This window comes from Colletotrichum karsti (assembly GCF_011947395.1).
Source record: "Colletotrichum karsti strain CkLH20 chromosome Unknown Scaffold39, whole genome shotgun sequence".
In the NCBI taxonomy this organism is placed as follows: Eukaryota; Fungi; Ascomycota; class Sordariomycetes; order Glomerellales; family Glomerellaceae; genus Colletotrichum; species Colletotrichum karsti.
Window position 1 is genome coordinate 471,323 of NW_024065939.1, and position 15,962 is coordinate 487,284.

The 15,962-nt window shown below is 53.9% G+C and overlaps 3 protein-coding genes across 3 annotated transcripts; all 3 read right to left on the reverse strand.

Annotated features, from left to right (window-relative positions):
* Positions 1-182: 182 nt before the first annotated feature.
* On the reverse strand, positions 183-1,364 carry CkaCkLH20_10351 (uncharacterized protein; the record flags this gene model as incomplete). Its single annotated transcript, XM_038893065.1, has 1 exon — positions 183-1,364. The coding sequence occupies one exon, from the start codon at positions 1,362-1,364 to the stop codon at positions 183-185; it is 1,182 nt and encodes a 393-aa protein (XP_038741720.1).
* Positions 1,365-2,391: 1,027 nt separating this feature from the next.
* Positions 2,392-6,720, reverse strand: CkaCkLH20_10352 (uncharacterized protein; the record flags this gene model as incomplete). Its single annotated transcript, XM_038893066.1, has 5 exons — positions 2,392-2,638; positions 2,709-2,827; positions 2,903-3,263; positions 4,478-5,132; positions 5,352-6,720. 5 exons carry the CDS (start codon positions 6,718-6,720, stop codon positions 2,392-2,394), a joined length of 2,751 nt encoding a protein of 916 aa, XP_038741721.1.
* Positions 6,721-7,793: 1,073 nt separating this feature from the next.
* Positions 7,794-12,496, reverse strand: CkaCkLH20_10353 (transcription mediator subunit Med12; the record flags this gene model as incomplete). The annotated part of the gene is made up of 3 exons (XM_038893067.1): positions 7,794-10,961; positions 11,012-11,216; positions 11,271-12,496. 3 exons carry the CDS (start codon positions 12,494-12,496, stop codon positions 7,794-7,796), a joined length of 4,599 nt encoding a protein of 1,532 aa, XP_038741722.1.
* Positions 12,497-15,962: the final 3,466 nt, after the last annotated feature.

Consider the following 15,962-nt stretch of genomic DNA (forward strand, 5'->3'; position numbering starts at 1 on the left):
AGTCCGTGGAAAAGCACATCGCAAACCTTGGGAGAGTACTCATCATGTACTGGGAGCCGGTTTTGGAGATCTCCATGATGATATTGACAGAGATCAAAATTCATGAAATGCTTCTGCTAGGATGTCACGTACCCCCGAAACTGGTAAATATGCCCCGCCTGCAAACTGTTTCCAAAGCCTCTTTAGCAGATTATGATGACCCGACCCTCGCCCATCTCCTTTAACATTTGTTCACTGTCGTCCGAAGTATCCGTCGATTTCTGGGCCTTGGTCTCTGCCGACTGCGCTCGATCCTGCATCATTCTGAGCGTCTCGCCGATGGGTTGAGATTCCTCGCTTGGAGTCTCAAGGGGAGCATATAAATCTCTTATATAAGGATTGATTGCGTCTACCGAAGCAGCGTCGTCGCCACTGGACTCTTTCAGGGCTTCTTTCTCAGAGACGGCAAGCGGATCGACGTCATTGAAGGCGGCCCATCGAGCGTTGGGAACATTCTTCGTCGGACCCCGGGATGCCAGGCTTTGTACGTGGACCGTATCGAAGGAAACGGTCGAGTTCCGGAACCTGACGTATTTCCAGTAGTCCTGTATACACGGCCAGCAGAAATCGTGCGGTACAATGATGACGTGATATCCCAGCTGAAGACCAACGACCGCGAGGGAAAGCCGGCCCAGCCAATTACCACTCGAACGCGCCACGGCCGCTCTCTCGGGATCGTCGAGTAACTCGAACCAGTTATCGACCATGGTCAGCATCGAGTTGTGCGCGACTGCCTTGTTCGGGCCCCTACTGAAGGACTTATCATGCTGACATGCAGGTATGCGTCTGAAGTTCTTATTCTCAAGACTTCCCAGTATATCGAGGTCCGAAATCTCTGCTCCGTGATCATGCACCGTCACGCGGGTTTCCATGTAGTACAACTCCGTGTCCCTCAAGCCCCGCGTTCGGAGATCGACGGGGAGGGTGAACCCCGTAAAGGACATATGCAATGATGTGGCCTGGAAGGAATCCTCCTGGCGTCCGTCGTAGGGCTCGTGATTGATGATGTTCCACGTGTTCATGTCGTATTCGGGCGGTTCGAGTTGGGCGGGCGGGATCAGCATCGCGATGCCGGGAGTCCCAACGTTTCCTCGGATCCGACGTACTTCGTACGGGCTGGGTTCCTCGATCGGGTCGCAGAGCAGTGGTACTGCGACGTAAAGCGAATCACCAACGGAGAGTGCCATGACCTTTTTGCATGCGTCTGGGGACACATCCAGAGACCCCGATTCCAACTGGACAATGCAAGAGAAAGTTGTCGCCCAGCCGGCAGGGAAGGCCGAAAATAGAGCCCCGGCCTTGTTCAGTGTAGGTATCCAAGGCATCTTCTGAAGCGGGGTTGAAATGACGCCTAGGGCTATCGTGGCAGCGCACTATGTGGTTTAGGCGCAATCGCCTCACCCAGCTGCTCACCCAAAAGTAGCCGCTTTTATACGCTAGTAAAATGTTACTAATCCCCCCTAATCCTAGGAATAGTAAACTGCTCCTACCTTAAATCCTCTGATTAGTAAGCTATTCCCTATTAAATATCCCCTAATCCTAGGAACTATAAGCTACCTCTACCCTAATTCCTGGGATTAGTAACTATAGTTTCCCCCTAATCCTAGGAATAATGACTAGCCCACTATTAGTGCCCTCTCAATCCTGAGAATTTTAGAGCGCTTCCGTCTTAAATCCCAGGATCAGTAACACTTTCCCACCCCTAATCCTAGGAACAGCAAATCGCTTCCTGCTCTCAATCCTAGGATTGGCCACTAGGCGCTGACACCCACATCGTGGCTGTACGCTAGAGATAGATCTGAGCGAGCATTAGGCTTCAATGGAAAGCCGCAGTGAATTTAGACCTCAGACCTCAATCGTAATAGATCGCGACCAACTTAAGCGCTCCAAGCAATTCGTCAACAGCGTCATCAAGTTCTTTGACGTAAGTTTATATTAATATAAGTACAAAATCAATAGCCGCTAGTAATAACCATCTTCCTCACAACTAATACCAGCCTTGAATTCAGCGGATGGGTTCCTCAAGAGACTCCAGGCTCACCAGAATATGCTGCGGGCTAACTTAGGAACCTGATTAGGGTGTCACCAGTCGTTGCTGACCTAGTCGCCCACGAGATGGCACATATTCAGAGGTAGGAAAGCCTGGTAAAACAAAACCGTCCGCAACCATTATCATTATCATTACAGTATAGCTCGTAGTATCATTACAAGTACAATCATTGCAATCCGCAAAGCCATCCCCTCGCCTTTACAGCCCCCCTGTGCGGCTCGTTCGCTCGTATGGATGGTACAGGCCACGTCCGTCCATCTTTGGCTCAAGTCTCCCATCGTACTCGGTCGGCGCCCATGTCGCTACAAGTGGAATTCGAGCTTCTTCTTGACACGGCTGCTACGGCGCGCGTCCTCGTTCTCGTTGTTGAGCTTTCGCTTCTTGGCCCGTAGGTTCACCGGAGACTTGGAGTCCCGATCTTGAATGCTGTCTCGAATCGATTGACGTAGGCAGGTCGCGATGTCGGCAAAGGGAATGCGGATCGGGGCAGGGGCACGGCGTGAAGCGTCGCCCGAGTGTGATCTCGGAGGGCGAGCGAAGGAGAGAGATCTGCGCGCGTACCATCATCAGTCATGGCATTCGCGTGAGAGAGATCATGGGAAAAGACCAGATAACGTACTGTTCAGCCTCCGCCGAGCTTGCCGGGCCAAAGTCGGAAGGCCAGAGGTCCAAGCAGACGTCGGCATCCGCAATAGGGGTCCAGTCCGTCACACAAACAGCATCGTCATCTGCCAGCACCTAGAGGCTAACGAAACATTGCTGTAGATTGTGGGAAATCTTCTCATAGTCTTGATTGTAGTAGGGAACTTTGACTGCGATGCAGGTGCGCACACGTCCAGAAGCCACAATGTATTCTTCGCACTTTTTGTTGAGGGCGTCACGAGGTTGGGAGTATCCGACTTCAAGCACAAGGCGAGGACGGACGTCGGTTTCAAGCGAAGAAAAGCCGCCATCCGTCTTGAGAGTTCCGTTGGTGCCGTCCACGCCCTTAGTCTCGACATCGGCATCGATAAACTTCAGTTTTGGGACGTGGGGCTGGGCGTTTCTTGTGATGAGGTGCTGTAACCTGGCCTTGGAGGTGTTATGGAGAATGGTTTCCATGAAAAGAGAGGCCAAGCGCTCGTCGGGGTAGTAGTCGAGGGCGAGTTTAGATGACTCGAGAGTTGGGTGAAAGCTGAATCGGAGGCGATTAAAGGCATCTGGCGATAAAAAGAAGAAAGACGTTCCATCAAGGGAAGAGCCAAGGAGACAGCAAGGATCTGAGCTATGCTTGTTGAAATGGCAACCAGAGCTGACGCATTCTGCAGCTTGGAGGAGCAGGGCTAGGCCCTTCTCCTTTTCCACATGAAGGATGTTCTCTGCTTGGGCAGTTTTTGGGATGATCGTGTCGCTAGAATGCTGACATAAGGGTCCAAAGTTGGAATGATTGTTGTGATGAAGTTGGTCATGTGACGAGCTGGTCATGGGGCGCAAGGGTGAGTTCATAGCGCTGGTGCAGGCTCAGAGGCTTTGATTTCGGGTCTTGGGTCCCACGAGTGGCAGTCGGTTTGTTTGGATGAAAGGAGGGCTTGGTTCACAGACTGTAAAATTGTCAGAACCCAAATAAAAGCAGGATGGAAAGGTATGCTCATGCCTATACATATGCTCAAAGACGGTGGTCTTCTTCATGCGCACCCAATTCACCCAGCCAAGTCTGCTGTGTTGTTGTGATAGGGAAAGGTTGACAGACTGTGAAAGGCTGAGCTTTCACACTGGTTCAACCTATCATTAGTCACCAGGTGGATTCCAAGCGAGTGGCCTGGGCTAACCCGAAGTCACGTGCTTGGGCTCAGTTTATTCGAGACTCCTTTGGCAGATGAGTCCAGTGATTTGATTGGCTGGCATAAAGACTAGATGGGTCAGAGACCTGTGCCAGGGGTAGCGGGCGGAGGATGGTTATGGCTGTATGGAGTAGCTGTGGCCTAGGCTTCCATTGGATTCTGCTGAATTTTATGTGGGTCTGCTTCTGGCTTGTTGTGGCTTGTGTGTCTTGTTGCCGTACTCCTTATGGAGCAGGCAGGAGCTTGGAGACAGCTAGCCCTAGTCCCAACGACACAACAAGTGGGGCGTCTCAGGTTGTTGATTGTCGACGCCTAGGTAGATTGCCAAATCCAGCTTTCCGGGCATAGCTGCTGACTAAAGCGGCTAGAACCGAGTAGGAATCAATCCATCAATCAGTCAGTCTTGTGCTGGCCGCCGAGGCCTTACAGGGCTGTCCTGGCTGCCGCGCTTAACGCGCCTTAAAATATAAGTAGCGTTCCCCTGAATACGGAACACTACTAATAGAGATCTGATATCATAAGATATAGTACATACAGATGCCTAACTCACCCCGCTCATCCTGCTCACCTCAAGTTGCGCAACCTAGAGCGGCGAGTGATTCGGCCGCACCTGAACCGCGTAGTGGCGTCGGGCAGCAACTTGTAAATGTTGGAAACAGTAGCCAGCGCACGGAATGAAGTCCTGACGACATCTCGACTCTTGTCGGAAAGGAAGTCGTGCAAATAACTCAGCAGTGCTTGCTTGTCAAACCACTTGCTGCTAAACGCTGTAGCGAGATCGTCCAGATCTAGTTGCCCGGTCAGATGATGAAGGTTGAGGTCTGGATTCTCGTGGACGAGATCTTCGAAGGCGTTTGAGGAGGGTGGTGAGTTTTGGGAATCTTCTGTCGAGGAATACAGAACGCTGGCTCCAGGGAGAGTAAAAGCTGCGTCTTTGAACGAGGAAAGACTGGCGGTCGAGTCCTGAGACTGCTGCCTCGAGTAGAATAAGGCAGCAGCCGAGTTACCGAACAAGAAGATGAAGTTCCTCTTGATGTGGTCGGCCTCGCCCACCGTGAAAGCGCTGAAAACGTTTCGCTCGTGGCTGATGCTCGAGAACAGGCGCAGGTCTTCTGTCGATTCTGTCCAACTTATGACACGCGTCGTAACTTCGCTTGGATCCTCCTGGATGGAAACATCCGCCGATTCGATGTCAACAACTTCCTCCCCCAATTCTTCAAAGACTGAAACATGAGCTTGGTTCATGTTCCTAACCCACCTTATGTGTCCGGATGCGTTCTGAGAGCTTCCCCCCGCTTTTCTTTTGGTTGAGAGTCTGTGGATTGGAAGTACAGTTGTGTATTCCCAGGGGGAAGAGTCTGCATCACGGTATCGAATGATGTAAATTTCGCCATCTTTGGAGCTCAGCCTTTGAGCCCGTTGCCTCAATGATTCGACCTTACCCTGGGGAGTAAGCAGATCAAAACACGTTTTGTATTTGAGGAGCCCGAACATGGATGGAACGAGGTAGTGCGACGAGTAAGGTATGGCAAAATGAGAGGCTCGTCTTTCCGCAAATCTCATTAGCTGGAGCGCCGACTCCATCGTCAGCTTGTCTGACTCCAGAAGCAAGTCTGTAGCTTTGGCGAACGTCCCAAGCCAGTGAGTGGTCCCCGGGGCGCAGAAAGACGGGGCTTCATCGGCCACGAAGTCCCATAGACCCCGAAAGCCCCGTGCGATCTCTTCATGGCTAAGCTCCCAGTTCTTGGTGATAGATCCGAGAGCCACGAGGATCAGCTGGTCGAGGGTGAGGCGGTTTGCCTGGTCCTCGAGAGATCTGTTGGCGACGATAGGGCGCCCGTAGTAACGTAGATGAGAAAGCGGCAGGGACCAGTGAACGCCTGTTTGCTCTTGCCCTCTGAGATGCAGACCGATGGTGAGAAGAGCGCCTGGTGCGACAACGTCGTCCTTTTGTGAGATTTCTTTTTGCGAGTCGCCGAGCACTAGCATGTCTGGGTAAATGTGCCACGAGGCGAGACCCAGGCCAACGCTACCGTCTTTAACCGACTGCGGTATGCCTTGCACCAACTTGTCGACGACGACCAACGATGTCGTCCAGGCGTCTATCACGCTGGAGTAGACAGACGGCTTCTTGTTGACCGGCAGATTGACATTGTTGAGGATTAACATGAGCTGTTTTTGCTTGACGCCCATGGCCTCGTCGGCCGCGCGCAGCCATGCTCTGGCACTGGCGTCCCATTCAGCCAACTGTTCGCGGGATATTGATATCCGCGAAGCCTCGATGGATCGCAGATGGATCGTTCCGGTCTCCTTGACGGCCACGAGATCCCGCTTCCTGTGGGCGACCAACTCAACCCAGATCGAGATCGCCTCTGGAGCGGTCCAGATGCGGGCCAGGAGACAGGTGAGGAGGTGAACGGCGATGGCTTCCGGGCCGGATGTCGCGGCGGCCCAGATGCTGGTGCCGTCAATGCCGACGTGTTCGGCAAAGAGGCCGTGTACCTTTGCGGATTTCGGGTTGACATCGCGACGAGAAGCAATCTGCGTGACCCGTTGTCCGTACGCCTGGATGAGAGCAGGCGTGGAAGGGAGCAGATCCAGGAAGAGAGCGCCTAGTTTCCGGGCCGTAACATGCGGCGTCCCCTCTTCGGCTGCCTTCTTCCTCGAGGAAGTAAGCTCGTTTCCCAACCCCTTGAATGACGGAGGAGCATCCACTCTGACTAGGGAGAAGTCGAAGTTTAAGTTTGCGAGAGAAATGCTTGTCTCCTGGGTTACCGCGAAAGCACTTGCTACGGCTTTCTGGATGGACATGATGATCCAAAGGGTTGATCTCGTGAAGTAGTGACAGGTTTTGGTCCAGGGCGGGGCGAGAGGCTTAGGACAGAATGAGAACCATTGTTTCGTGCAGCCTCATGGATGATCGGTCTCTTCCGCGCCAAAAAAGCAAGATTAAGGTCAAATGAGGGGGCAGAGACATTCCACAGCAGTGCCATGCATTTCAAGCAGCATGTCAGCCTTGGGCGAAGGAAGCAGCGGTGTAACATTGTCTTACAGACCCCCCCAAATCAGGCTGAGTGTTGATGCAAGTACTACCTTTCGTACGAATGTCCTTTTCACCTAAACCTTTGGCGAAGTACAGCGCAGGGGGAGGTAAGCCTTGACAGTTCCGCTGCGTGCAGCGAAAACCGCTCTAGTTCGTGTATGCATCCATTTGCTCCTGTCGAGGTACTGGAGTTTGCAAGCTTCCGGGTGCAGATCTTCATCGACAAGAAAGTTATGCGTAAGTCTTACCATACTAAGGTACTTGGTGCGGCAACATCTCACATCTGTTGACAGAAGCCATCGTCAAATGCTACGTCAGTCCAAGATGAAGGCAAGCTCGACAGAGCACCTGAGCTCTTCTTAGAAGAGTCCCTTCACCTAGACATCTTCCATCAGATTACTAGAGACCGGCCGTTGCAGACGCATTGTGCGATAGAAGTCAATATCACATTACAAAGATTTCTGTTGGCACTAGTTAATTTCAAGTTCTGAGCATAGACCGGGGAAATGTCATGAATATGGATGTTGATTGATGTCGTTAAAAAAGAAAGTAACGGAAAAGCAACTCATGCCCGCCTGCATCACTAGTACAAATGATTCCCCCGAAACCGCCTCATCCAAGCCAGCCGACGCCGGCCGTTTTTGCCATCCTGGTATCAAAAAGAGGTCTTTCATATTCCCGCCCACCCCGTGGTTCTAGCCGCCAACTGACCCCCAGTAATGGATGGTATCTATCGATAAATTGGAAAATCCTCCCCGAAACAAAGAAGAATAGACGATGCAATGATGATGTATGTATGTATATGTGTGTGTGATGTGTTTCCTGTCCTCCCAATCTTGTTTTACTGAATCTTTATGGCCTCAAACAATGTGAGGCTCAACGCCGTGTCGTTCTCCCCAATGTTGGGGGTTGGCTCGCTAAGCATCTCCCACTTGCGGAGGACGAAGGGCGTGTATTTGTCGGTTCCCTGAAACGAGATGGGAACCTTTAATCTTGTTTGGCTGGCCTGCTGTGAAGCAGGCTGCTGGCGGTGGGCGAGTATGAACTGTTCCGTTGCCGCGGGCATGTAGCTAAACAGGTATCGAAGACGAGCGTCGGAGGACGCCGGGTTCTGCGCGGTGCCGTTTTGAAGCAAGACGCGTACGCACTGCAGGCGTGTGTCTTCCGGCAAACAGTCGACCAGCAGAACTGCCAGGTCAAACACCTGTTCGCCCAATTGCCGTCCGGTTGGGTCAAGGGCTAGACTGTCAAGCTCGAGAGTAAGAGCAGATAGAACTACAAGAATGCGCCCGCGAAGCTCGAATGCGACGGCACTAGTAGGGGGTTTCATGTTGTTAGCACCCTGAGAGGGAACGGCAACCGCTTCGTTAGCGTTGGTGTGAAGCGTGATGAACCTCAAAAGCGCGGGGAGCCAGTGTCTTAGAATCGAAGCGCGAAGCTCCTTCTTGTCGTCACCACCGGCTGCAAGAATTTCCCACAATTCTGTCAGCTTCTCCACCATGCCGGAAGTGAGCTGTGAGGTTCTCGGTGTCGGGCGGCCACGGACAATAGCCTCAACGACAGAGAGTAGGCTTCCTGCCAGCTGAATGCTGTCCTGTGAAAGTGGGTCCGACGATGACGGGTTCTTCTGCGATGGGAATAGGCCGAGGAACCGCAGATGAGCCTGCCTCTTAAGGTGCTCCGTAACCTCCTCGTTGAGATATGGCAGCATGCTTGTCCACATGACGTTATTCGCAGAGACAGCCCGGTCCATGGCTCTAGAGAACATGTCGAACTGTGACATCGCCTGCTCTCCTCCTCCCGGACTACTCGTCGTGTCTGCAGTCAGGCCGACAGAGAGCTTCAGCTGGCAGAAGGGGAGCGTGAACTCATTGGCCAACTCCAGAACCGTTTCGAACGTGAGAGGCGCGTTGTCGTCGGCTCCAGGCATCAGGAGCTTCGTAGTGATTTGTGCGAATAATCCGCTCAAGGCCGGTTCCTGTGTCTTCGAACCCAACACCTGGACCACGGAGGGAGCGTCGAGCAGGACGAGTAACCTCATCAACTCGAACATCATGTCTCTGAAGTTCGGATTTGTCAGCGGCAGTGCCAAATCAGACTGGTTCTGTAATCGCGAGTATTCGACCAAGGCATTTCTGACGAGGACCACCATCTCCTTGTGGTTATGGCGTGGGGCGATTCGTTGTTGGATGTAGAACCGGTACGTCTCCTCGGGAGTCAACGCTGTCTTCGGTGGTAAAGGCATCGTAGTCAAGTGAAGGACCTCCTGCATGTACGTTGTCGTGCTGTTGGTTGGCGCTGAGGCATTGCGGGCAACAGCGCTGGTTTCGACATTCGTCGTGGTCAAGAGGATAGGCAAGGTCAAGCAACCCATGCTGATTAGGAGAGGGTAGATCTCTGCCAACCCAGGACGTGCCTTGAGCGCGCTGACGTGGTGAACCCAATCAGTCATGCGCAAGTCGAAATGCTGCGTGTCATAGATGCGCAGCCTTCCGAGAAGCGCACTGTAGGCCCGCTGTCGTTCTGGCGAGTTTGACCATGAAGCTTCGAGACGGCTTACAACAGTGTGAAAAAGACGATCCATCGTCGGTCGGTCTACACTCGTCCCGCTGGTCAACAGTTTCTCGATTTCTTCGTGCAGTTCGCCCTCCGCATCCTGAAGCTGCGCAGCCATGTTGTCGGATATAGGCGAACAAGCGTCGATGGCGGTATTGCGATCACACTGGTGTAACTCCTTACGCAAGTGAGCTGCTGTGTTCGTCAAACCGGGTAGTCGAGCCGCGAGATTAGCCAAAGAAGCCAGCAGCGGCCGGACAGCCACGCCCTGTTCTTCCCCCACAACCTTCAATCTCTCCATCAACACATCAAACAGCTCCTTGCCCACCCCCAAAGCAGCGAAGATCGGCAGATGGACGTTGACTGTGTCCGCGCAAGATGCGAGAATCTCAGGGTTTGACACGCGTACGACTACTTTGACGATCTCGGCAAGGACCGAGAAATCCGAGGCGGCCTCGAGGATGGCGCGCGCAAAGTTGAACATCGGGGCAGACACCTGCGGGCCGTTCTTCGTCATAACGATCTCTGTCGTAAAGATCTGTAGTAGTCGGGCCCCGACCTCGGTCTGAAGCGCCCGGCTACTGTTGGAAATCAGCCGGCACAGCTTGCCCAGGGGCACGGGTTTTCGCTGGAGAATCGGGTCTCCAGGCGGGAGAGGAAGCCCCAATGCATGTTGAATGCACTTCAGAGCCGTATTGATGTCCTCCGCCTCGTCACTAACGTCGTACGATGCTCGACGGAGTAAGCTGGCTCTTGTAGCCTGGGATGGCGGGTTAAGGGCGTGGAGCGGAAGATCTACGAGTAGCCTCGTCGCACATGGACCTTCAGCGTCGGTGTCGGAAGGCTTCCGAAGGCCGCCCCTCGCAATAAGCCAGAAAATGTATCCCTGAAACTGGAAATCTCCACTGCGCACAATTTCTGATACCAGTCTGTGGAATGTCTTCTTCGCGTTCGCTTCCGTTGGCGGATTGCTACTAAGAAATTCGAGAATGGCCATTGTAACATCTATCCCGGTCGGAATCCAAGCCCGAAGTAAAGCATGGGTTATGTAGACCCTTGACGCTCCAGGTCGGTGAGGTGAAGTGCACCATTCCAGCAAGGTGCGCACAACCATGCATTTGTCCTCGCTAACGGCCCAACATTGCGTGGCCAACTCGGGGCTGTATAATGTCTGAAATGTTGTGTCAAGATGCTTGACGAGTATTTGGCGGTTGGCCGGTTGAGAGTTGTTTGCCGATGCCACCATCCGCTCGTTTCTCGCGTTGATCGATTTGAACGCATTCTGTGCGAACTCGTTGTCGATCGGGATAGAGGAGAGTAGGGCATCCCTGAACTTGAACCAAGTTGCAGGTGCCATGAAGTTGTCGGGATATGACGATAGAAGGGGGATAAGTAGTGTGGTCAACCTCGTGGATAACTGGGCGAGGATGTCCCGATCGGGGTCGTTGTGTATCTGCAAACATCTATCAGAGGTGTCGCAAAGCCGGAAGGCATGTCACTTACCGTATTGAGGTGGCCGAGAAGCGCGTTCACGAGTCTTCGGCCGTATTTCCTCAGTCGAAGGAGGTCTTTCCAGTATATCTGGGTAATCAAAATCCACATGGGTAGCTTTGCCTGTGTTGAGTTTTCCAAACCGAGTACAAGCCAATCCATATAGTGGTCGCGGTCGATCAGTTGTTCGGCATATAGATGTGTCGCTAAGCGGATACTGCAACACGGTTAGTTCTGATGTGCTGACGCTCGCAGTGGCGGGAATACTTACGCATATTGGACCTTGGCTTTCCAGTCATTGTCGCCAAAGGATGTAGAAACCCCCTCGACGAACTGTCCAACAACCACCGTCCATTCTCGCAGCCACTTGGCCTCGCCGCCCATAACGAAGGGGCCTGGTCCATTTCCTTTTCTCTTGAAAGCTCTAATCTCGTTGGCGCCGACACACTTGACCAGCCAAACAGCTCTCTCGGTCGGTACATTTTTGTTGAGGCAGTGATCCAGTAGTACCCTACCCCTGATGCCGTGAGGAATGGTTCGGCTAAGGCGGCGCAACGATATGGATGGGTTCGCCAAGTCCCTCAGCCACATTTCTCGCTTCGTGTCGGTCAGGGTGACACGCGGCGGTGGCTTGAAGGTTGAGGGCGACGAGATTTGGCCGTTCAGTTTCCTCTGGTTCAAGACGCCGACGAAGATGTTGGAGAGCAAGTTCAGCCCACTCTTATGCTTCAAGGCAGGGAACAGAGCCGCCTTGGCAGACGAGGTCTCGGTGGTGGTCGCAGGTGGTTTGTCGAAGTAGCCATTCTTGATGATGGTCTCGGACCATTGATCCTCGGGGTGGTTGCCGGTCCAGGGAAAGAAGTCGGCGTGGCCCATGTCCTGAGACTCGCGCGCGCCTCCGCTCGAGGCGCCAAAGCCTTGTTTCGCGGTCGCGTCGGTCCTCGGCTTGCCAAAGGGCGCGTATCGAGGAGCGGCAGCAGGAGTCTCGAGGTGGTAAGGCTTCGGGCGGCCATCTTTTTTGATTGCGACAACGGGTGCAGGTGAGTCTTTGATGGGGGCGGGTACGACGAATCGCGGTCGACGTTTCGGCATAGGCATCGGGGGGTTGTCTGCATCGATGGGGTGGCCTTTCGCGGAGGCAGGCGAGCTCATGTCGGTCAGGATGGAGGATTCGTTCTTGGGCATGAGGCGTGGGGTAAGAGTGCTTGGTGAGTCGGCAACGGGGTGGTGAGGAAGCATGGCGTCGTTGGACAGCTCGAGCTTGAGGCGAGAGCCTCCCCTCCGCGGCAAGGTGCCATATCTGTTCTGAGCAAGGGCGGCATCGTTGGTTTCGGAGGTCAGGTCGATCAGGTTCTCCTTACGAACGGGCGACTGTGGTAGGTATTGTGCCGACAGGGTGCGTTGATGGGTTGGCCGTTGGACCGACAGGCCGGAGCTGCTCAGAGTTCGCTGCTGGGGCGGTCGCGGCTGGACGCCCATTGGGGTCCGGGAGGTCATCGCAGGCGGATGGTCTGAGGCGACATTGCTGATGTTGGAAGAGGATGAAAGATGATGTGTCTACGAGGGTGGGGGGACGGGCGACGACTTGCAAGATCGTGGTGATGGGAGTGCAAGATGGGTGTTGTCGTTGTCGAACTGTCGTTGGAAAGGGAAGGGGGGATCTCGGACGATGGATTGATGTCGGGGATCTGACGGCGTCAGCCGCGCTATCTGTGCAGGGCAGCAGCGGCGCAGTGCGGGTGCGGGTGCGGATTAGGTGCGTGCAGTATCCTGTACGTAAGTACAAATGGATGGCCCTGAGCGGGAGCGTGAGGTTGAGCGTGTGGTGTGCGTGCCCGAAGGTGCGGTAATAGTATTCGTACAGGTCTGAACGGATACGGGAGTTCGGGTCGGGGAACAAGAACGAACGGCGTTCCAACTCAGTTCCACCAGTGGACCTCCACTTTCTCAGTATTCTCCAGCCTCCGAATGATGCAAAACTCCCTTGACTGAGCAACTTGGGTGGACAAACTGAGGCCGAATGCGCAGTATCTCCGAAGGTTCCCGCGGGTGCCAGGTTCGGGTTTGTCAGATGACTCGCGACGGCCCGCTCGAAATCTTGTTGCGGTCAACGTCGCGTGGCGATTTGAGAGGTGATGATGTGAGATGAGGAGACGGAGATATTATGTCAGTGAGAAAAGATGCCGGAGAGATAATTACGGGCGAGTGAGGGTGTAAGAATTGGACGAGCCAGTTGCCGAGTGTTATCAGACAGAATACGACCAGAACCAGGAAGGGCACTGTAGGTAGTAGCTTGGCTCAACTCAGCTCAGCCCAGCACAAATAAAGTCCGAATCCAGGGTTTTCGGGGTGAGGGAGATGGGAAATGGAATGCGATACGGAGGAAATGGATGGTGGTGCCGTGCTTGGAACGGTGACTGCACATAGTAATGATGGTGGTGTCCGCGGACAGATACCTCCTCATCAGTCTTTAGAGGCTACCCAAGTCACTGTGGGACGGCACCGCCGATGCGATCTGCGGTTCCAGCGGGACGAAGTCGGTTGTTTTGGACTTGGGCCTTGGGGAACATTCCGAGGTCACGGACTTGCTTTCCAACATCCGCCTCGGAGTAATTTACGGTAAGGGTAGGGTAAGCAAGTGGACGATGAGTAGTCCCTTCGTATTGCTGAACCGGAGTTGCCTCGAGTTTGTAGAGTCTACGTGTCTGTATCTCTCAATCGGCAGTCATGCTGAATAACTCGGAATCGCCAGATAGAGGCAGAGAATCAAGTCGGTGGTTGGAAGAAATTCAAACAGGGCTCCCTCTGTAACTGGCAATCGGAACCTCGCTACAATTGTGAGCATCCACCGGGGGCATCACGACCAGGACCAGGACCAGCAGGCCAAGGCACGCCAAGCCCCGGTGGGCAAGGTCGCTTTCCTTCTTTCTGGTCACTCATTCCGCCGTGGGTTTTGCCTTTATCGCCGGTGCTATTGGCTCGTCCGCCCAATGTCGTACAGCTGATTCGCCCATGGCCCCATCATCATTCTGCTGGTCCCTGACTTTTCTCTTCGCGATTTTCCCTGCTTGTCCAAGTCATTGTGCCAGTTCCGAGCAAGTCCGGCCTCGAGACAACATGTCTCACTTCTGGGGCAACGATGTGCAAGTCGAACACAACACTATCTCGATCGTCGTCACATATGTCACCTTATCTGTCTCCTCACGAAGGAGGAAGTTGAGAATTTGTTGTTGATAGCGATTCATCAACATCGAAATCGGGAAGCTGCTGACATGGGCGGATCCTGTTCTTAGTCAACCAAGATGCAGCCAGGAACCCCCCAAGACCCCGGACCCCGTTCTCAAAGCCAAAAAGCCTCTCGGCAAACCGTACCGCTGGAATGGAAACCATCACTTGTTGGACAGATCATGCTGAGAGGGGAAAGCCACTAGAGAACCGAGCAAAGAGCCTAGGCCTGAGAGGCCTGACTTCAAGCTTCCCCTTTCGGACTCTTGCTCAAGCGCCACAGACCAACCATCTGCTCCAACGACGCATCATCACCTCAATCGACACCTTCGCTTCGAGCTTCGTCTGTCTCTGTTTGTCGCTTCCGATTTGCCTACCTGATTAGTTACGACCCCCGATTGTTTTGGTGCCCCCAAACACCATCGCCCAACAAGCAGACGAAAACATCTGACCGCCGTCAACCACCATCTGCACAATATTAAACGTAGACGGCACAACCGTCCCGGCCAGACAGAAGCCGGCCTTTCGGTTTCCCGCGTTTCGTCCAGAGAATCAAGATCCCCAGAGTCTCCAACCAATACGGACGTCGCTATATTACCCTTAGTATATCGCCATCATCCCTGTCGCTATCCCAACTTCTCCCTTTCCCCTCCTCGGGAAGTTCAGTCTTCCCCAAACTCTCTGCTGGCGGACCAATCATTCCTGGCCCGCACCGTCGGCCAGACACCGGACCAGGAACCGGGCCGTCGTGACACCGCGGCGTCGTGTGTATTTGTGTGTGTGTGTGTGTGTGCCCTGTCTCTGTCTCGATGGCTGAATCGCCGCCGAGGCGTCACGCAATCTGCCATCATACTGCATGCGATCCGCCGCCAATGGGGTGTCACCGAGACTTTCTGCGGCGCGGCCGAATACGCCATTGCCACCGGGAGGCCCTTCAGCTGACACCGTCGACCTCGTGTGACCCTTCACCACTTGAGGCACCAACACGTTGACGACGTGCTCCGGTTTGCTCCAACTCGACTTGGGTCGTGGTAGCTCGTGTCAGGTCAAACAGAGTCGACAATTGACACGGTGACAGCTGGAGGCCTTTCTTTGGCTTTCGTCCCACCATGTGGCATCCACGTCTCTGCCCGACTTGGATACTCTTTTTATTCGCCAGTCAGGGTTGATAGCCTATAACCTTGGAGGTAATATGCTCTTGGCAGGCAATCCAATGAACTATGCGACACGGGGTAAGGAACAGCAGCAGACTTCAGGGACGAAAGTCAAAAAAAGGAACTAGACGGCAGAAATCAACGAGACGAGACGTGGACTCTGTTTTTGGGCCTGTACGGCTGCAGTCAGATGGTACGCGCACCATACAACAAACACACCGCATCTATGGCGATGCACTCTGGCGGGAACTCTCTGCCAACCGGTTCAAGGGGACCTGCAGGGCCGTGTGGGGAGGAGACCTGTAGGTTTGCTGTGCCTGCAGACTGCCTGGCGCTGGGCTCTTATCTCGTGCTGCAGAGTGCAGAGGCCCGCAGATGACGAGACTTTCCATGCCGGATGGCAGACCATCGTAAGGTGCAGGTCGCAAAACAATATCCTCCGGGGAACTTACGCCGCAGCCGATCACGCCTCGGGATAAAACGCCGCTGGCCAGAGATGCAACCGACGTGGGATTTCAGCCTGGGGAGCCAAGGAGCCTTCCATTCCTCTTCCTCCGCTGCTGGTCCCTCCGCAGGCCGCATCT